This window comes from Sus scrofa, chromosome 4 (genome assembly GCF_054392235.1).
Source record: "Sus scrofa isolate SSC_HxYL_T2T_F1_AM1 chromosome 4, Sscrofa_HxYL_maternal_Yorkshire_Landrace_v2.0, whole genome shotgun sequence".
Taxonomy (NCBI): Eukaryota; Metazoa; Chordata; class Mammalia; order Artiodactyla; family Suidae; genus Sus; species Sus scrofa.
This window is the reverse complement of record NC_139386.1, coordinates 53,058,667-53,082,084: the sequence shown is the minus strand read 5'-3', so window position 1 is coordinate 53,082,084 and position 23,418 is coordinate 53,058,667. Positions and strand designations below refer to the sequence as shown.

At 32.5% G+C, this 23,418-nt stretch overlaps 1 protein-coding gene across 2 annotated transcripts in view; it reads right to left on the bottom strand.

Annotated features, from left to right (window-relative positions):
- MMP16 (matrix metallopeptidase 16) overlaps nucleotides 1-23,418 on the bottom strand; it is a 310,756-nt gene that overhangs the window by 123,218 nt on the left and 164,120 nt on the right. For both annotated transcript variants that reach the window (XR_014843025.1, XM_001926617.7), the window contains exon 4: nucleotides 14,300-14,604. Coding sequence is in view for 1 of the 2 variants with exons in the window: in XM_001926617.7 (XP_001926652.1) it covers nucleotides 14,300-14,604 (305 nt within the window). In the remaining variant the exon portion in view is untranslated. The remainder of the gene's footprint in view (nucleotides 1-14,299; nucleotides 14,605-23,418) is intronic.

The window sequence follows — 23,418 nt, the reverse complement described above, 5'->3', positions numbered from 1 at the left end:
CTAGTATATATTTTAAAATAAATGATAGTGTAGGACATACTATTGAACAGAGGCCACACAACAATTTCAATAGAGAAATTAGCCCTGAACAGATTCATACCTCTTCACATTTTCTTCCGAGAGAGCTTATCTCCTGCAACCTGAATAAAATGTTCTAAATTATAGATGTGTTCATTTAATTCTCTTGTTAAAACTAGGCTGGTGGATTCCAAAGGGCCATAATAGAAATCAGGTTCAACCTTTCACTAAATAATTTCAACAAGTTAAAGAAAATGAAACTTTGTAATTTTAGCTTATCACTACCGGTCACTTTTATTTTTATTTATTTATTTATTTATTTATTTATTTATTTATTTATTGAGCATCACCTAAACAAATTTTTTTTTTCCCACTGTACAGCAAGGGGATCAAGATATCCTTACATGTATACATTACAATTACATTTTTTTCCCCATCCTTTCTTCTGTTGTAACATGAGTATCTAGACAAAGTTCTCAATGCTACTCAGCAGGATCTCCTTGTAAATCTATTCTAAGTTGTGTCTGATAAGCCCAAGCTCCCTATCCCTCCCACTCCCTCCCCTTCCCATCAGGCAGCCACAAGTCTTTTCTCCAAGTCCATGATTTTCTTTTCTGAGGAAATGTTCATTTGTGCTGGATATTAGATTCCAGTTATAAGTGATAGCATATGGTATTTGTCTTTGTCTTTCTGGCTCATTTCACTCAGTATGAGGTTCTCTAGTTCCATCTATGTTGCTGCCAATGGCATTATGTCATTCTTTTTTATGGCTGAGTAGTATTCCATTGTGTATATATACAACTTCTTCCTAATCCAATCATCTGTCGATGGACATTTAGGTTGTTTCCATGTCCTAGCTATTGTAAATAGGGCTGCAACGAACATGCGGGTGGATGTGTCTCTTTTAAGTAGAGTTTTGTCTGGATATATGCCCAAGAGTGGGATTGTGGGGTCATATGGTAGTTTTATGTATAGATTTCTAAGGTATCTCCAAACTGTTCTCCATAGTGGCTGTACCAGTTGACATTCCCACCAACAGTGCAGGAGGGTTTCTTTTTCTCCACAGCCCCTCCAGCACTTGTTATTTGTGGATTTATTAATGATGGTCATTCTGACTGGTGTGAGGTGGTATCTCATGGTAGTTTTGATTTGCATTTCTCTTATAATCAGCAATGTTGTGGTCACTTTTAATTATTCCATCTTCTAGACAGGTTGAGGGTAATTTTGTTCCCCTTTCCCCAGAGGAAAATTAGCAAAGACTGGAGAGAGTTTTAGCTGGAAGACACTTTCGGTTGTTTACAGTTGGGATTGCATCTATGGGCAGAGGCCAGACATATGCAAGTAATGTATGGGAAATTTCTCCCTTCCTCTCCCCCCAAATCATCTGTCCCCAAATGTCAATAGCGCTGAGGTTGAGAAATCCTGTTCTAGACAATATGTCCTAATTATTTTACACTATATGATTTTTTCATATAGTTTTTCTTAATATTCTCTTCTTCTCTTCTTCCTGTCAAAACTGCACTTTTCACTCAATTCTTTCTTTTTTTTTATTTTTTTATTTTCCCACTGTACAGCAAGGTGGTCAGGTTATCCTTACATGTATACATTACAATTACATTTTTTCCCCCACCCTTTGTTCTGTTGCAACATGAGTATCTAGACATAGTTCTCAATGCTATTCAGCAGGATCTCCTTGTAAATCTATTCTAGGTTGTGTCTGATAAGCCCAAGCTCCTGATCCCTCCCACTCCCACCCCCTCCCATCAGGCAACCACAAGTCTCTTCTCCAAGTCCATGATTTTCTTTTCTGAGGAGATGTTCATTTGTGCTGGGTATTAGATCCCAGTTATGAGTGATATCATATGGTATTTGTCTTTGTCTTTCTGGCTCATTTCACTCAGTATGAGATTCTCTAGTTGCATCCATGTTGCTGCAAATGGCATTATGTCATCCTTTTTTATGGCTGAGTAGTATTCCATTGTGTATATATACCACATCTTCTGAATCCAATCATCTGTCGATGGACATTTGGATTGTTTCCATGTCCTGGCTATTGTGAATAGTGCTGCAATGAACATGCGGGTGCAAGTGTCTCTTTTAAGTAGAGCTTTGTCCGGATAGATGCCCAAGAGTGGGATTGCAGGGTCATATGGAAGTTCTTTTCCCATGAAAAGCTGTATTCAATGTGGTTGCTAAATTTGATTAGGATCAAATATTTCAATATTCTATATTGTTAGCAAGACCCTTTCTAATAATATAATTCTAACTACACATATTCAGTACATTAACATATATGTAATTTATGAAGTGTAGCATAATAATATAAACTTGAAAATCCATCTTCCCAACTTGTAAATAAAGTTTTGCCAACTCTTTTATATATCCTTTTATCTGCTTATATATTTTGTCCATATCGCATTCCTCTGCTTCCTTTCGAGCTAAACACGATTCTTAAAATTGTGAGATATTCTCTTGTTTTGAAAAGTACATTTATATGGTTGTATCATTTATTGTTACTTCTTTTTGAATCTTAAAACAAATGGTATCACATTGTATCTTGATTTCTGCAATCTACCCTGTTCATTACCCTGTTGAGTTCGATATTGTTTCATAGCAGCAGTAATTACATTTCCCTCCCACTTAATAGTCCATTTTTAAAAGTAAATACATAAAAATTAAAATTCATTCTTCCAAAAATCAGACTTTCAGATCTTTTTTTGCTGTTGTAATCGATGCTGGTATGAAACTATTCTTGTGTATGTCTACTGGTATATAAGAGCAAGACGTTGTTTAGATTATCAATAAATCCAGATATGAAATTATAGAATCTTATCTCACATAAATTGTCAATTTAACTAGGTTTTTAAGATTTATTTATTTATTTAATTTTTGTCTTTTTGCCTTTTCTAGGGCTGCTCCCGCAGCATATGGAGGTTCCCAAGGCTTGGGGTTTAACTGGAGCTGTAGCCACCGGCCTATGCCAGGGCCAAAGCAACGCCAGATCTGAGCCACATCGGCAGCCTACACCACAGCTCACAGCAACCCTGGATTCTTAACCGACTGAGCAAGGCCAGAGATCGAACCTGCAACCTCATGGTTTCTAGTTAGATTCGTTAACCACTGAACCACACACTCCTTCTCTAAGTTTTAGCCAAAACTTTGCCAGTGGTTTGAACAGTTTAGACTCACATCCAACATGTTTAATTATTCTTTCTGATTTATATCTTCTCTGACAATTGCTATAAATTTGGGGTATATATTATGAATTGTACACAGCAGGATTTTGTTTTAATTTACTTTAAGAACTTTGCTTTTTAATTTGAAGTTTAGTCTGTTTATATTCATTGTGGTTACTAATATGTTCAAGATTTTTAAATTATTATATTCTTATTTTTAATGTGTTATTTTTTAATGCCATCAGTTTTCCTTTCTCATTTTCTAAAAGATACTGATTTTTCTGAGGCAATTTTAAAATTTTTGTTTTCTTCTACTGTTTTTCCTTCTACTATTTTGATAGTTATGCACTGCTCAAAGTTTTTTTTATTGATTGTCCTTGACAATTTACCATGCCTGTTGACCAGAAAATAATATTAATTCCTTAACCTTATCCTTAAAATAAGAATCTCAGAGTATTTCAATATTTATCTCTCCTTCCCTTGTTTTGATGCAATTATTTTTTAATAAGCTACTTCTGTCTTTTTATAGTTATACAGATTATACATTACTATTTTTTATATGTGAAATACTTATTTTCTGATCAAAATTATTTATTTTACTGTACAGCACAGGGAACAATATACAGTCTCTTGGGATAGAACAGGATGGAAGATAGCACGAGAAAAAGAATGTATATATATATATATATATATGTATGAGTAGGCCACTATGCTATACAGCAGAAATTGGCACAACACTATGAATCAAATATACTTTAATAAAAATAAAATAAAAATTATGATCAATTAAATTTTTTTTCTATTATCTAAGATTCTTCTAGGATTATTTTCTTTCAAGTCTTAGAGAGTCTTTTAAAGTTATTAAATGAATGGCCACTTTCCCATTTTTTAATCCTTTCTAAATTTCCTATTTCTCCTTAACTTTTTAAAGATAGTTTTATTGGATAATTCTAGGCTGAAAGTTATTTTTTTCTGAGCATTTCTCATATAGTTGTAGGTAAAGTGTCTTCTTTTTTGGATATTTGAAATAACTGTTTAAAAAAATTTATTGGAGTATTATTGATTCACAATGTTGTATTAGTTTCAGGTGTACAGCAAAGTGAATCAGTTGTAATACACACACATTCATCCTTTTTTACCCATACAGGTTATTAAAAACATTGATTAGATTTTCCTGTGCTATACAGTAGCTTCTTGTTATGAAGTGTCTTTTTTGTCAGTCTGTTTTGAGACACTTTTCCATATCTTTATTATCCTACAGTTACTATAAATGTGTGTGCGTGTGTGTGTGCGTGTGTGTGTGTGAGTGCGTCCATGTGTGTGAATTAATGCTGGTTTGAATAAATTGTGAGTCTATCTCAATTCTCTCTTTCTGGGATTCCAGTTGCATTAATGTTATGACTTTTGTTCTATTTTTCTTCTCAATCTTTCTTTCATGTGTTTCAGCCTTTAGCCTGCTGTTTAATTTACCCATTATTATTATATTTTCTTCTTACCATTACATTTCTAGATTATATTTTCAGCACTTCTTGAACTTCTTAAATAATACTGTTTTGCCTATTAATTTCTGTAGTTCCATATTTCCACTGTAGAGTTATCACACCTTGACATAGTATATATATTTTTAAATATAATTTCAATAACTTAAATTCCTAGAGAATAATCTCTTTTTTATTGCTGACTATAATTCATTCTGCTTGGTTTCCTTTTAGGTTTAATGAATTTTGATTTTAAACTTATATTTATATTACAACCATCTGTGAAAAAATTTGAAAGCCTAAATCTAGTATGTTTTCCTCTAGAGAGAATATGTATTTTCTTATACCATGTGGAGGGATGGATGCATCGTCTTGTCTACATCCAAGTACTGGTATTTTAATGTAGAATTTTCAGATTCCTTCTGCCCCTGAATCAAGGCTTGGTCTTTACTTTTCCCGTGTGCAGATTACTCAAAGCTCTAGTTTCAGTTTATTATTTTATTGATATTTTGAAGATATTATTTGCTAAATGTAATACCATATATTCCATAAAAGTTAGGCTTCATTGATTATCTAGCTATTTAGCAATAAGAATAATCTTTGAAAAATCTAGTCCTCCAAAAGTAGGAATTTCAAATGTTCTTTTAATATCTCTATTATATTTCTCATAGTTAATATTATAAATAATTGTATTATGCCTCTATCCTAGATTTAAAAAAAAAAAACTTGCTTTTAAAATATCATGGATTTGATTGGGTCACACTGGTTTATTTTAGCTTTTATTTTTGTTGCTTTGGGAGACTGACCTGAGAAAATATTAAAAAGGTTGATGTCAGAGAATGTTTTGCCTATGTTCTCTTCCAGGAGTTTGATGGTGTCTTGTCTTATATTTGTCTTTCAGCCATTTTGAGTTTATTTCGTGCAAACTGACAAGCTTTTGCATAGCAAAGGAAACCAAAAAGAAAACAAAAAGACAACTTACAGAATGGGAGAAACTAGTTTCAAACGATGCAACTCACAAGTGCTTAATCTCTAAAATATACAAGCAGCAGCTTATACAACTCAACAGCAAAAAAGCCAACAACGTAATGGAAAAATGGGCAAAGGACCTGAATAGACATTTCTCCAAGGAAGAGATACAGATGGCCAACAAGCACATGAAAAAATGCTCAACATCACTGATTATTAGAGAAATGCAAATCAAAATTACCATGAGATACCACCTCTCACCAGTCAGAATGACCATCATTAATAAGTCCACAAATAACAAGTGCTAGGTGGGTTGTGGAGAAAAAGGAACCCTCCTGCACTGTTGGTGGGAATGTAAGCTGGTACAGCCACTCTGGACAACAGTATGGAGGTACCTTAGAAATCTATACATAGAACTTCCATATGACCCCACAATCCCACTCTTGGGCATATATCCAGACAAAACTTTCCCTAAAAAAGACACATGCACCTGCATGTTCATTGCAGCTCTATTCACAATAGCCAAGAGCTGGAAACAACCCAAATCTCCATTGACAGATGATTGGATTCAGAAGATGTGGTATATATACACAATTGAATACTACTCAGCCATAAAAAAGAATGAAATAATGCCATTTGCAGCAACGTGGATGTAACTAGAGACTCTCATACTGAGTGAAATAAGTCAGAAAGAGAAAGTCAAATACCATATGATATCACTCATCTCTGGTATCTAATATACTGCCCAAATGAAACTTTCCACAGAAAGGAAAATCACAGACTTGGAGAATAGACTTGTGGTTGCTCGGGGGAGAGGAGGGAGTGGGAGGGATTGGGAGCTTGGGGGTCAATGGATGAAAACTACTGCTTATGGAATGGATTTACAGTGAGATCCTGCTGTGTAGCACTGAAAACTATGTCTAGATACAACACAGCATGACAATGGGAGAAAAAATTATGTATACGTTTATGTGTAACTGAGTCCCCATGCTGTACAATGGGAAAAAAGTGTGTTGGGGGAAATAACAATAAAAAGTAAATTAAAAAATAAAATATCATGGATTTAATAATATTTTTATTAGAATTTTATATAATGCTTAGTCTCTCCCTTGGGTTCCTACTCTATGAAGTATAGGTTTCTACTATATTACTAACATAATAATGATCAATGAAATGTTTGTTGAAGGGAGAATATATGAAAACAAAGTAATACTAAACCTATAGGGTTATGTCTTTTTTTATGTAAATGCTGGATATTCACTCCACAATTTGCTCCTACTTTTATATTATTACCAAATCAAAAGGAAGTATCACCAGGACACATGATTTCCAAAACAATATATAGAAATATTTTAAAATACATATATTTAAAATATGTAATTCAATATTGAAAAGAACAAACATTTTAAAACAATAGAATACTGTGTATCATTCCTTCCATTTTTAGGCAATTTGCATAGATTTTAAAAAACACACACACAATGATTAGCCTTTTTTTAGCCCTCTGAAAAGAACCTGTATTTTTTTTTTCTGCCTTTCATTTATAGGATCTTTTTCTTTACTTGTAGCCTCTATTTATTTAGGGATCTGATGTCTGTTAATTTTGCCATGACTGCAATGACTCCTTTTGAACTGCATACTACTGTCATATTTTAGAAGAAAACATTTTTGCTATGTGTTAGCTTATTTCTTTTGATTTAATTTTTCCACTCTTCCTTTTGGAGAATCTATACTTCTTACACTGAAGCTATCTACTAAGTTTTCTAATATCTATCCTTGAATTTCACATTATTTTTTCTTATGTTTTTCTGAAAATGCTTGCCAAGATTTTCTTCCACATGACAAGTTCAGTTTTTATAGCAGTAATAAGTTTTCTTTTCCTGTTCCATAGAGAGTCTTTATGGGCATTTTGAGTTGTTTCCAATATTACTTTTCTGGTTCACTTGTTAAAATATTTTCAGCAATTGGCTTTTCTCCTGAGTCCTCAAGTAGATTATTTAGTATCCTTTTAATGGCATTTTCTTGTTACTAACTAGGTGAGTCTGAGCAAGCTACCAAAATTTTGTGGCTCAATTTTCTTGCAAAGTTGAATTATGTTGTTTATAAGTTTGTGAGGAATAAATGAGTTAAATACACAAAATTAATTTAAAGTAGCGAATATTAAATTTGGCTTCTATTATTATTTATTTTTCACTGTTTTCTTCTTTATGTAACTTTGAATGAGACTGATGAAAGTCAATAGAGAGTTTAAGTTACTTCTCTATTTCCCTACTTTTCTTATGACATACTGGGCAAAACCAGTATGAAACCAGCAGAGAGGCCTGATATTCCATGACCTTAGGTCAATTTCCATTGTTTAGGATACATGCATCTAATACAAGCTTGCCTGAGGTAAGAACTTACACTAAGCCCAATCTTATGCTCTGATGCTTCCAATCAATGGCAAGTTACAGTTTCCACTGTGGATTATAACAAGCACTATTTATGCTGCTACTTTGATATGTAATGAACAGAGTGTGGAGGTGGTGAGTTGTGGTGATGTTTGATTTCAAATGAAGAATTTAGTTACAAAATAAACTAAGAACAATTAGTGTACAGTCTGTTGGTTTAAACTGTTAAGAAAATTATGGTAATATATTAAATTCTATAATGGTGTGGTTGTAAGTCTGCAAAAAATATTTGCACAAAACTAAGGCAATTTATTAGTACTCTTGATAATTTAAGCAATAAAAAAACTATCAAATTATTAATTCTAACTAATTGGATTTTTTTAAAAAACATAAAGACATTAATTTTCTATATTGATAAACTAATGGCTAAATTTGAAAATTCCACTTCATTTTGCTTTGTTGCCTCCTTAGATTTTAGGATAAATAACTTACATGAAGATGAATTAAAAAGCAAATTCCTCCTATATAAGGAGAAGAATAACAGAAGGTAAATAATGGTCAATAGGTCAAAATCTTTATTAAGGAAAATTATGGTTAAACAACTTACCCACAAATACAGAGTAGTGTATTTAATTTCAAACTAGCATTGTTTTTACCTCCCAACATATTGGTGTGGCAGACCATATTGGTGTGGTTGACTAGCTGCTTATCAAACCTGTCACCTTTCTTCTACAGCCTTCCTTGTGGTTAGATGTAACCATGGGATTGAAATCTAGATAGTGGAACTTGAACAGGAATATTATATACTATTTGCAGGTCTTCTACGGTCAAAGACAAGCAAATCTACCTTGGGTCACTCAGCTGCTCTCTAGGTGCTGATGCCTGAGGCAGCTTTGGAAATCATGGCTGAGCCTCCACTTCTCTGGGTCTCTGAATAAGTGAGTGGAAAGTCCTTCTTCCCCAATGCATCAGAAAGAAATAAAATTCTACTATGTTTAAGTCATTAAAATTTCTGACTTTATCTGTTTCATTAAGAGCTCTAGATTATATGTATTTTAATGTTCATGATCCATCTTTATACCTTAGTAAAACTGATATAATGAAATAATATTTTGAGTGTGATAATACCAATTCATGTGCTATTCTCTAATTACACATGAGGACTTGTAATCATATGAAGCAGCACAACTGAGAGTCCTTAAAAATGTCAAGGCTATCAAACTTTAGGCAACCAATCTAATGAAATGAAATAAATTCAATTACATCATGTTTATTCTAGGAAGGAAGGCAGTCAGGTTTTTAAAAAGAAACTATGTTGACAGAGAAAACACCCAAGTTTTGGTAAAATCTGGAAAGGTAAGAATTATTTGGTAGAGAGCTAATGTTTTTAGAATTTAAAAAATCTCAATAAATGCTCTGATTTTAAGATGGGTTAAGGTCCTTGACAGTCTAATCATATCAAGTCCTTCTTTTATCTTCAAAATGCACAAGACAGATTGATATAGACAATATCCCCACAGACAATAGCACTTCTAGCCCTCTTGACAATATCTGTTAGGCATCTAACCCTTCCTTTTCTCAAAGATCAAAGTCTAAATCCTTGTTGGCCTCTGAGAAATACAGCAAATACAGCTGCAAGATGAGTATAAAAGGTTGAGAGGTGGCTGAGAGATGTATAAGGCTTAGGTTTACCCTTTGATAAACCTTCATTTGCATACTAATGACAAAAATCTCACTTACAGAAAATGAACTCAATCATGTCCATTGACTCAATCATCTTATCATAAAGATATTTAATTTAAACTTGGTCTATTCAAAGAATATGTGAGCTGGGATATAGAATTTGACCATTTCGCATTTAATGACTATATTAGTCTATACTCTTCAAAGAAATATAATATAATTTCTCTCCAGAGAAATAGAAATAGGATGTATATAGCTATATTAGAGTAGATTTATTATAGGAATTACCTCATGAAATTATAGAGGTTTGGAAGCCCCTGTCCTCTAATCTGTTTGCAAATTGAAGAACCAGGAAGCCTGATGGTATAATTCAGTCTAAGTCCAAAGGACTAAGATCCAGGAGTTCTGATGTACAGAATCAGGAAAAGATATTCACCCCAGGTCAAGATTGAAGACAGAATTCACCCTTCCTCTTTTGTTCTATTCTGACCCTCAATGGGTTGGATCATACCCACCCAGATGGGTGAAGGAGGATTTTCTCTACTCAGTCAACTGAATCAAGAATTCATCTCTCCCAGAAACACCCTCACAGAAACATCCAGAAGTAATATTTATCAACTATCTGGGCATCCATTAGCCCAATCAACTTGACACATAAAATTGAGCATCACAACGATGCCATAGATGTAATGATTTTGATGTCTCAGATGAAATTTTCATCATCATTTTTCTCTCTCTTTAGTTTTTAGATAGACTGCCACAACAGCTCTGGGCAGCTCTGATTTTAGGCAGTGACCTTTATGACAACAAATAGAGCCAATGCATTCTTTTTGTTAACAGAATTGTTAATAGAACTCCGTAGTAAAATAAGATATGCTTTTAGATATACCTCTGTTGTAGTTTTACATTTTTAAGATTTTTAATTTTTCTATTGAAGTCAATTTACAATGTTTTGTCAATTTTTGCTGCATAGCCAAGCAACCCAAGTCTTACACACACACACACACACATTTTCTCACATTATCCTCCATTATGTTCCATCATGAGTGATTAGATACAGTTCACTGTGATACATAGCAAGATCTCACTGCTTATCCACTCAAAATGCTACAGTTTGCATCTACTAACCACAAACTCCCAGTCCATCCCACTCCATCTACCTCCCCCCTGGAAACCACAAGATTTCCTCCACTTAGTCATAGTTTCATGTATCATTTTGATAGATAACCTTATGTTTGGAAATTATCTATTTGAAATCCTATGACTGTGGTAGTTTACTTGTCCAATTAGAAAGAATCTTTGTGGTAAGTTTGTATTTACATTGATAGTACCATTTAAAATTTACACCATAGCTAAGAAAACAATATAATAATGATGCTCAAAATTAATCTTAATATTTTGCTAGATTTAAATTTCCCAATTTACATTCAAGCAATGTATGCTTTTCAAAAACCATACCCCAGTAACATTTTTCTATTTGGAATTACTATGCAAATATTTTCACTTATCTGCTCCATAAAGAAAAAAAAAATCCTGGGAAAAAAAGCATTATATTTAGTAAGGGTGTGTGTGTGTGTGTTTACACTTATTTATTTTAATGTAACTATTTTGTAACTTACTTAATGGACATTAGCTTGAGTTTTCTAAAGGTATCATGACTATAAGCAAATTGATAGGAAAATGGATAACAATGAATTAAAGGTTACTGGCATCCTAAGACTGTTTATCTCTTTTGAGGTAGATAGAATTCAAATTGCCTTCATTAGCTGAGCAATATGCTATGGAAAATGAGCTGGGTACTTATCAAGAGGCTCTTTCATTTGCATTTTTTGCTAAAATTCTCAAGCTTCTCTGTTTTCTAGGTGCTAAAGAGCTCTGAATAGGAGAGAAAAACAATTTTTCAGATAAGCAAGCCAGGGGCATTGGAGAGCTAGATTAATGAAATGAAAAATTTATCAATGAAGATGTCAGAATTGTGCCTGTTTATTTGTGATAACAGGAATACAACCTTACAGACAGGATGTAGGATGTACAAATGCATTAATTCTCCACACATGCACCAGCACTATAACAAAGCTAGAGGGTTTTTCCTTTGATAAACAATCAATAATTCATAGGACATTACCCTGGCTGCCCTACTGCTGCTAGTTAAAAGTCTGACTTTCAATTAAGCAGTATATCTTTATGGTATTACATCTTGAGCAGTCAGTTAACTTTTCCTTAATCGCTTACAATTCTGAAACACTATTATTTTGCATAGTCGTTTCCTTTAAGCTCACTCAAAAGGAAAAAGTATTCTTATTGGATCAGCAAAGGAATATTCTCCTCCAAATGAAAACTAAACATTATAAAATTGTTTTGTTTAGGTTTTTAACAGTATATATAGGCACAAAATTATTATACCTCTACAGTATAAATTAAGAGGCTATCAGACATATTAATAATGCATAATCTGAGTCAAAAGTCCATTGACTTGATTGGACACATTTAGCTCCTATGTTCTATTTCAGAATTATTTCCCACATACATACTCCTTGAAAGGCTTCTTAAATCACACAAAACACATACGCAGCCATAACACCAATCATAATCAAATCGGTAGAAAAATTCTCATTCTCTATGTCACTTCAAATGATCCTATATATCTAAAGTGTCCAGCTAATAGAGAATACATTTAAAGAATATGTGCAGTTTTCTTGAGGATTTTAATATTTTAAGAGAAAATATAGGCTATTTAATAGGCATCATCTCTGTCATATAGAATTTAAAAGAATTTTAAATGTATGAGGCCACAAAGCCAAATTAACACATATTCAAAGCATGATATTTAAAATATCTTTAACAATTAAACCCACTATTAGAATAAAATATAATTTTCTCTGTTCAGAAATTTAGAGGAAAGTCTTTCCCCTGGAAACAAATATAGTTTTGCCTGTGTCAGCAAAATTCTACTGTGATAAGTGCTATTTTCTCAATTATTGAGGATGCAAACATTTCTTCCATTATTTAAAACAATTTAGCAATTGATTTGAAGAAGTCTGAACTGCTTCATTAGAATACCTGTGTGATTTTGATAAAAAAAGAACACGTTTAATTTTAAATTATTTATCAAACCAGTATGGGCCCATACTGACACAGGCAAAACTATATTTGCTTCCAGGGGAAAGAAAGAATTAGAATTTTATTAGCTGATTAGTTTCCATTAAAAATGCACACTTGCATTTTCAACATTCTACTGTGGTGAGAAAGAAAAAAATATTTAACTCTCGATTATAAGAATTATGGAGATTACTACTTAGGAATCTTAAAACTCTAGAATCCTATAATTCCGTGAATATTTTTTAAACATAAAATTGGAAAAGAGATTGTTCCCCAGGAAGAAATAACATTTCTTACATCAAGTAACCATTATTTTAGTTTTTGAATTTTCATTTTTTACATTATTTTTGCACTTCCAAATAAAGATTAGAATATTGATAAGTATGTTGGAATATATTCATAAATAACTGGTTTTGATAAAAATAAAGATATAATATAAAATATTAACTTATGTAGTTGTACCAGATTGGGACATCAATGAAATGTTGAGACAAAAGAAAAGAGAAAAATTTTACAGATTATAAAGGTGATAATGGGAAAAAAACAAACAAAACATAGAAAAGATAAAGTAAAAACTACACCACCAATGTCAGTCAAGATTGTTACAAGTAGAAACACTGGAATAAAGTGTAAAAAACAATAGCAATAGTAGAACTTTCCCTTTCTTCCTTCCTTCCTTCCTTCCTTCCTTCCTTCCTTCCTTCCTTCCTTCTTTCCTTCCCTCCTTCCTTCCTTCCTTCCTTCCCTCCTTCCCTCTTTCCTTCCTTCCTTTCCTTCTTTCTTTTGTCTTTTTAGGACTGCAACCATGGCATATGGAGGTTCCCAGGCTAGGGGTCAGATTGGAGCTGTAGTTGCTGGCCTATACCACAGCGATAGCAGTGCTGGATCCGAGATGCGTCTGCAACCTAGACCACAGCTCATGGCAATGCGCGATCTTAACCAACTGAGAGAAGCCAGGGATTGAACCTGTGCCCTTATTGATACTAGTCAGATTTGTTTCCGCTGAGCCATTATGGGAACTCCTAAAATTTTCTTAATACTTGTCCTATGATTTGAATACCATAAAATATTTTAAATTAATTTTTATAGAAAACAAAACTCACTTTAGACAATTTATAGAATAAAGTTCTAATCTTTAACCAAAAGCCACCTGACCTTTACAAATTCTTGTTTTAAAATGCTATATAAACAGTCTCATATATATATTTTTTGAAATTTTTCTTTTTTCTTTTTTTTGGCTATACCTGCAGCATATAGAAGTTTCCAGGCCAGGGATCGAATCTGCGCCACAGCAGCAACCCAAGCTACTGCAGTAGTAGTGACAGATCATTAACCTGCTGGGCCACAAGAGAACTCCATATTTTTTGATAACTTTAAGAACAAATTTATTTTGTTTAGTTTAAGTTTGTACATTGGTAAATCACCTGGGAATTCCAAAGATAAAAAAAAGGAACTATTTACAGTTAAAAAAAAATTGTGTACTTACCGTCATGATTAGGATTTCCTAGTGTCCATGGCTCATCTGAGTCAAAATGAGTATCTCCCCCAATTCCTGGTCCAGGGAAATAAGCATGTGCCAAAAATCCTCCCTCTCCATCAAAGGGAGAACTGTCCCCATGAAAGCCCGATGCAAAAATGATGGTTATATCCACATCGCGTTTGCCATTTTCTAATTCACTGTAGGGAACTTCTTCAAATGTCAGAGGAGTTACATTCTGCCACACGTCAAAGGCACGACGAATAGCTTTACGGGTTTCAGGGTCTCCAACTTTTGGAGTTACGTTCTTTATACTGAAATTTGAAAAAGAGAATAATCGGTATGGATTTCTTATATATAATCTGACATTACAGATTGCTTTATTACAAATTTTTAACTATCCAGTTGAGTAAAAAAACAGAAAAAGAGTCTCATGTTTTAAATAGAAAAAACAATTAATCCCTTCGTCTTTATTGCAAGATCTCACTACACTGGGCCTTTTCATTCTCGGCTGTATACAATACAAATGAGATCTTCTCTGCAGAATGGTTAGCAATGGGGTAATTAGATCAGTCACTTTGTCTCCTGGACGATAGAAAGGTCGCTTTGCCAAATGATCAAACAGTTGCAGCGATTCCATACTGAAATAAAAAATTCAATTTCTGTCTGATAATAATTACTTTTAGGGTCACACTATTGTGTGCACACATGTTACTTCCAAATAGTGTCTTTATGCTCTTATCCATGAACACCAATGCAGTGGCCACAACGTTATTTCCTAGTTGTCAAAGGAAAGGTCAATTAATCAGTTTCTGATTATCTAGTGTTTTCTCACATAATTAATTTCCCTAGTTAAAATAATGTGAGAATAGCTTTTTAATACAAATATTTAACTGTTTTTTGAATTTAAAGAAGTAATGTGGACAGTATTCAACTAGCTTATTTGTCTTGAGGCTAATGACAAATGGGAAGAATTATAAATATTTTTCCAATTTACTTAGCATGAATCAGATAATTCTCTTTTCTCATTTCTTTTTCTATATTTTTCTAAATAGAACATTAATTTAGCAAGTTTATGTATATTTAAGTAGTTTATATTGTGGTAATATCATCTTTGTGAAAAGTAATGAGTTAATTTCATAAGAATCATCAATAAGTTTCAGACCCGTACAACCAATAATCCTATACCCATGAATCCATGAATTTCACAAAGGGAAATCTTAGTACATAAGAGGGTATATTATTCAGGTGAGTATTTATTGCAATGAAATAATAAAAGAATTGGAAGCTAAATAATATACAGATTATGGAGTCTCTATTGCATGTCATAATATATATGTAAGACTCAAAATTATTTTGCCATTTTAAAGCTATTTAATGGTATAGAAAATATTTAAGATATACTTTCTGGTAGAAAAATATTATGCAGATTATATTTTTTAATCTAATTTTAACTATGTCAAGGATTATTACCAATGTTAGGCAGGAATCATATTGACATAATAGTAATGGCATTAATTGAGCATTTACTATGAGCCAGGCAAGCAGTTAACAATATCTTATTTAACCCCCTGAGTAACCCAGTGAGATGGACACGTATACCTATTATACAAAGAAAGAAATTGAGATTTAGAGGAATTTAGAGAAAATTTGGAATGGTGAAATTAGTTTTTCTGTTGCAACATTCTGACTCAAGAATCAATCTACCTTGAATTCTAAGCTAGATCACACATCTAAAACAAGGTTTTCACTATTTTCTAATAGATAGCATAGACCATACTTACAATAACTATTTGATGATAAATATCTTTCATTATATAAAAGAAAATGAGGATAAAAACCAAGTGAAAATGGAATTGGCACCGTGAGTGTTCCAGGAAGAAGAAATGACAGGTGAAAGGCCCTGAGGTGGAGACATGCTTGGCAAGTTGAAAGAATGGCAAGGTGGCTGGTATAGTTTGAGCAGAGACAGAGGGCAAGTGAGTGCCAAGATATGAATTTTCTTTTGTTAATGTGGGGAGTTCCCTTCGTGGCTCAGTGGTTAACAAACCCAACTAGGAAACATGAGGATGCGGGTTCAATCCCTGGTCTCTCTCAGCGGGTCAAGGATCCAGCATTGCCATGAGCTGTGGTGAAAGTTGCAGATGTAGCTTGGATCTGTCATTGCTGTGGCTTTGGTGTAGGCTGGCAGCTCCTACTCCTAGCCTTGGAACCTCAATGTGACACGGGTTAAGCCCTAAAACTTAACTTAGTTAATGTGGTTTACGATGTTGATTTATTTGCATATGTTGAACCATCCTTGTGAACCTGCGATGAATCCCACCTGGTCGTGGTGTATGATCTTTTCTATACGTTGTTGGATTCAGCAGGCTAAAATTTTGTTGAGATTTTTTGCGTCAATATTTATCAAAGATATTCGCCTATAGTTTTCTTTTTTGGTGGTATCTTTGTCTGGTTTTGGAATTAGGGTGATGGTGGCATCAAAGAATATCTTTGGGAGTGTTCCTTTGTCTTCAACCTTTTGAAAAAGTTTAAGAAGGATGGGTATAAATTCCTCTTTGTATGTGTGGTAGAATTCATCCGTGAAGCCATCTGGTCCTGGACTTTTATTTGTAGGAAGTGTTTTTATGACATATTCGATTTCATTTCTAGTGATCCATCTGTTCAGTTAATCTATTTCTTCTTGATTCAGTTTTGGCAGGCTGTAAGTCTCTAGAAAGTTGTCCATTTCTTCTAGGTTTTCAAATTTGTTAGCATACAAATGATCATAGTATTCTCTCAAGGTTTTTTGTATTTCTGTAGTGTCAGTTATGACTTCTCCCTTTTCATTTCTTATTTTGTTTATTTGGGTTTTTTTTTTTCTCTCCTCTTCTTGAGTCTAGCCAGAGGTTTGTCAATTTTATTTACCTTTTCAAACAACCAGCTCTTGGTTTGATTGATTTTTCCATTTTTTTTTAATCTCTATTTTATTGATTTCTTCTTTGATCTTTATGATGTCCTTTCTTCTGCTGACTTTAGGTTTTGTTTGTTGTTCTTTTTTTAATTCATTTAGGTGGTGAGTTAAGTTGTTGATTTGAGATTTTTTTCTTCTTTTTTGAGGAAGGCCTATATTGCTATGAATTTCCCTCTGAGCACTGCTTTTGTGCATCCCATAGATTCTGAGTGGTTGTGTCTTATCATTTGTCTCAAGGTATTTTTTAATTTCCTTCTTGATTTCCTTATTGACCCATTGGTTTCTTAGTAGCATGTTGTTTAGTCTCTATGTAGTAAGTTTTTTCTCATTTCTTTTCCTGTGGTTGATTTCTAGTTTCATGCCATTGTGGTCAGAGAAGCTACTTGAAATAATTTCTACATTCTTAAATTTCTTGAGATTATCTTTGAGCCCCAGGATGTGATCAATTCTTGAGAATGTGCCATGTGCACTTGAGAAGAATGTATATTCTGATTTTTTTGGATGTAATGTCCTGAAAATGTCGATTAAGTCTAACACTTAATTCTTGATTGAGTTTTTTTCATTATGCTATTTCATTGATTCTTTTAAACTCTGGTAAATTTTGTAAATTTTACCTAAAAAAAATGAATATTTTCTTTAAAGATCATGCCTTAACAACCCTACAAAATAATGTGGGAAATGTAAGACATCTTTATTCATCAGAACAATTGGTACTGAAGGCAAGGTATATTATTTTATTTTTAAGGTCACTGTGGAAAGTCAGGATTTGCTAGTTTTAATTTCATTGTCTCCATACCAATTCATTTAACATTTCTACATATTAAAAGCGGAGTAGTTCCCCTTCAAGTTTTTCATAGAGTGATAAATCTTTTCTAAAGTTAGAGTATTAGAGTATCTTTAATATGAAAGTGAGAATAAAATTAAATATTTTGGGATTTAGTATTATATATTCAAAGTCAAAAGAAGCTAGAACTCTGCTTTACAGTTCTCAATAGAAACATATAAATTTCTCCATGATAAGTGAGATATTGAGTTTATTTCACTATCTTTAGGGTAATTTTAAAGTGTGAGAATTTGACATTTAAAGAAACAGTAAATTTGGGGAGAGAGAGACTTACTAACAAAACTTTACCAAAATACACATGTGTTTTCTTTACTGATGGAACTGTAGGAATTATTTTCCTTTATTCTGTAAAGTAAATTAATGCAAATGTAAAATTATCAAACATTTGTTCATTTGAATATGTTATGGGAAATGTGAAACAGGGACATTGCCAAAGGTTTCATTCTTTACAAGTCAAGTACACTTTATTTATTCAGAAAACATAGTAAATATTACCCAATGCCTAAAATTACTATGTAAATTCAGAATTCTCTAGTTTTAACATCACTGGAAATACAAATTTATATAATAAAAAAATCTACATATTAAAAATAATTATTCCCCCTCAAATTTTGATACAGTGATAAATATTTTTTTCAAAATTTGTGGTACCATTTTATCTTCAATTTCCAAAGTAAGAAAAAAACTCAATACTTTGGTGTTTAGTTGAGATACAGAGTTGTATGATACCCTTGTGTCAAAATATTTTGGTATGGCTAAGGCTAAATATTCTTTACTCAGTTCAATAGAGAAAAAATTAGTTTTTCAGAAAAGCTTGCTAATATTTTATTATAAATTATTATAATAACTAAAGGGAATCTATTTTAACTGTGAAAGTACACAGTTGCAAAGAATATAAAAGAGTAAAATAATAAACTACATAATTAAATTATTAGCAAAACTTTGTCCAGAATGTATAAAATGTTCTGTCAGAGGACATCCAAATAGACTTATTTATAATAATTTTATTCATATTAAGAATACAATGAATTTTGTTATTGTAAATAATTATCATAATAAGATTATTGTAAAAAATCTTATATATACATAATCTTATTCACATTATGTCCTATAGTTGATATGTTTCATTTTTTTAGGTGCAAGAAATTATCAGAGATTAACTACGGAGCCCTTCTGGAAAAATTTAAATATTTAGCTATCTCCCAAGATGACTGCTTCACGGGTAAGGCAGACTTCAGTACATATTGCTTTGTGTCTTATTTAAATACTGTCTGTTTCTCTCAGCCTGTTGTGTACGCTGGACAGGCAAGTTGAAGTCAATACCATAACCAATTTCAGTGAGCTCACTGGGTTTAGAGAGAATGATGAGAAATGTTTCTGGGGAGGAACTGATTATTATTTAGCAATCTCAATGTTTCTTTTCTCTGCATATATTATTACTACAATAATAACTTCTAGTGTGTATCCTTGCTAGTCTCAGAAGCATTAATTTCTTTTTTAAATTTTATTTTTATTTTATTTTCGAATTTAGTTGATTTACAATGTTGTGTTATTTTCATGTATTTTCAAAGTTATTTAGTTATACTATACATATATCCATTATTTTTCAGATTCATTTCCCTGAGGTTATTACAAAATATTGAATAGAGCTCCCTGGGCTCAGTATAACCTTGTTGATTAACTATTTTATGTATAGTAAGTTATATATGTTAACCCCAAACTCCTAATTTATCCCTCCCCACCGCATTCCCCCTTTGGTGTTTGTTTTCTAAGTCTATGAGTCTGTTTCTGTTACATAATTAAGTTAATTTTTATCATTTTTTTATATTCCACATATGTCATATCATATGATATCACTTTCTTAGTCTGACTTACTTTACTAAGTATGATAATTTTAGGTCCATCCATGTTGCTTCAAATGGCATTGTTTCATTCTTTTTATGGAAAATATTTCATTGTACATATATACCACATCTTTTTTTTTTTTATCTATTTCTCTGTTGATGGACATTTAGATTGCTTCCCTGTCCTGTCTATTGTAAATAGTGCGGCTATAAACACTGGTGTGCATTCATCTTTTCAAACTATGGTTTTCTCTGGGGCCCAGGAGTAATACTGCTGAATAATACGGTAGTTTTCTTTTTAGTTTTTTATGAATCTACAAACCTATTTCCAAAGTGTTTGTACCAAAGTACATTCCCATCAACAGTGTAGAAGGGTTCCCTTTTCTCCATGCCCTCTCCAGTACTTATCTTCTGTAGGTGTTTTGAAGATGCCCATTCTGACCAGTATTAGATAATATCTCATTGAGTTTTGGTTTTCATTTCTCTAATAGTTAGCATGGTTGAGCATCTTTTCATGTGATTTTTGGACATCTGCATGTCACAGAAGATTAATTTAAAATCAAGTTTAGCTAAAGGAAAACTTTACTAGGAAAATTGGTATTAATTAATATAATACAATAGTATTATCATATCAATTAATATATTATGAGTACTCATTAATATAATATCATTTTTAAAAGATGCCTATGGCAATTGAATACTTATTCAATTGGTCATTTATTACAGAAAATATTATTTTAGAGTTTATATTTAGAGGAAAGGAATTTAGACTAAATCTGTGTTATATAATATTCAGTAAACCTGAAAAATAAAGATCTACTTGAAAAAAAATGATGCTACTCATTTAAGGTCTTATTTTTTTTTGAACAAATTTTAACCAAAGCCTACTAAGAATGCATCAGTTTATTCAACAACTATTTATTGAGAGACTATTACACAGCAGGCACCCTACTAGGTTTGGGGAAGCCAAAAATGGATATGTTCTCTAATACAATGAAGCTCCTGTATGGTCTTGAAGTAACATACAGTATACTATTTTACAATTATTCATTTAGCATACCTGTCTCTCATACTATACTACATTCTCCATGGGAGCAGAGGCCTTGCCTAACATCTGTCTATTGCCACTTCTGCAACACAAGGCTGTTCAATAACTATTTATTGAATGAAAACACCTAATTACCCATGAAGCAAAAATTGCCAAAAAAAAATGATCGTAAAGATTCAAGGAAGAGATGAATTGTCACCAGTTTTATAATTATAACCAGCATATTAAATTTTGTATCAGCCAAAGTTATAATACATAACTAAGCCTATAATACTTACATAGCCTAAGAAAACATAAACAGTATGACCTCAAAATTTCCCATTTCTAGGTATCAAGCATTGAGGTCTTTAAAGTGGAAGGCCTAGGAGCATAGACAGTCACTTTAAAGGGATTAATTATGGAAAGTTCCTTCCAATTCCACATTTCAAAATTAGGAAGAGGTCTTAAAGTTATGTAATCTAAATTTACAACCATTCTACAAATGTTCTCTAATTTCCCTGACAAGTGAATACATTTTTTGGCTTATATGTTTCCAATGATGAAGATTTGTAGGATGGATGATTTAATTTTCCAATAGCTCAAAATATAAGTATTTGAGAATAACTGGAAACTTTTCCCCTAAATATTTTTTTCTATCATGTTGAGAATCCTTGACTCTAATCTCAAGCTCTTCCTTATGTAGATTGTGTTCAAAATTTCTTAGCATTTTCTTTTTAGAGGTTTTCATTAATTTGCCAAGAATCACCTGAAAATGCAGTTGCCTAAAGAGAAAAGGATACATCAGGTGAAGTGTAGACAGGAAAACAGAAAAAAATTAGTATTTCCATTGCTTTGCTTTCTATAAATCTAAACTGGACATTCTAGATTTTTTGTGAGTCACATTACAACTGTTGGCTCAAATTGAGTTTGTAATCAAATAAAACCTAGAATTGGCCACCCTCACACCAACTCCTGTCTTTATTCTTAATGTCAGATTTAGCTATCCTTTCAATGAATATTTCTCTCTCTCTCTCTCTTTTTTTTTTTTTTTTTTTTTTTGTGGCATATGGGAATGTGGAGGTTCCCAGGCTAGGGGTTGAACAGGAACAGTAGCCTATGCCACAGACAGAGCAACACCAGATCTGAGCTGAGTCTGCGACCTATACCACAGGTCATGGCAATGCCAGATCCTTAACCCACTGAGCAAGGCCAGGACTCAAACCTGCATCTGCATGGATACTAGTGAGATTTGTTTCCACTGAGCCATGACAGGAACTCCTCAACGAATAACATTTTTTGAGCTCCAATGTCATTTTTTATATTTATTTTCCCAAATATAGTAAAAAAGTAGTAGCAAATTATATTACTTACTTAGTATACTCAAGGCAACTTCTTAATCCTTTACACATATTAACTTTAAAATGCAATATCCTTAGCTCTCACTCTGAAATTTTATTATCCCATTATAATACTCTCAACAATTTCTGGGATTTGTCTGATAAATTTAAAGAGTTAAGATTATAGTCAGCATTTATTAAGCACTAACTATGTTTCAAGCACTGTACTAAGTATTTTTTTTCCTACTGCCTGACTTAATCGTCTATCAAGCCTTATGAGGTAGGTACTGTTATAATACTTACTTTGTACACAAGGAAAATGAGAATTAGAAAATTAAGTAATCTGATCCCAGTTTTATAGGTAGCAAGTATCAGAGCAAGGATTTAAATCCACATCTTTCTTACTCCAGAATTCTTAATCACATGGTATACCTATCAATAGTCTGGAAGTTTACAGGGTAAACCCCTAATTGTTTGAAAATTCAAAACTATCTGAGAGAATTCTCAGTAGAGGGACACAACATAATTTGAATTATAATCTGTCCTGAACATAAAGGCTCTTAATAATTTCTCTCTTTCTTTCTTTTTAAAATAAATGATGTAGTTAGTACCTAAGGAGGTAGGGACACTAAACAGCATACACAGTTGAGTTTGGAAATTAAGTCAGAAAAAGAATACTACCTGAAATAAAAATAATAGACACTGATATACAGGGTTGTATAAGTATTATAAGTCTAAAATTGATTATTTAGACTTTACAATTAGTATTTATTAATTTTTATATGGTACAGAGTAAGATTCATTGTTTTTCATATAGATAACCAATTACCACAGGATAACTTAACAAGTAAAAAAGCCCATCCTTTACTTGCTGATATATATAGCCCGCTCTGGCATAAATCATATTTTTTAAATATGTATGGGTCTATTTCTATGGTCTCTTGCCTGTCCTGTTGGACTATTTATCTATCTCTGTGCTAACACCACATATTGCCTTATTTATCTTTGATTTAAAGTAAGTATCCATATCTAGTAGGTGAGAACATTTTGATCAATATTAGGCCTTCACTAATCTGCAAAGATTTTTAAGTCTTTTTTTAATTATACAAAAAATATTATTGAG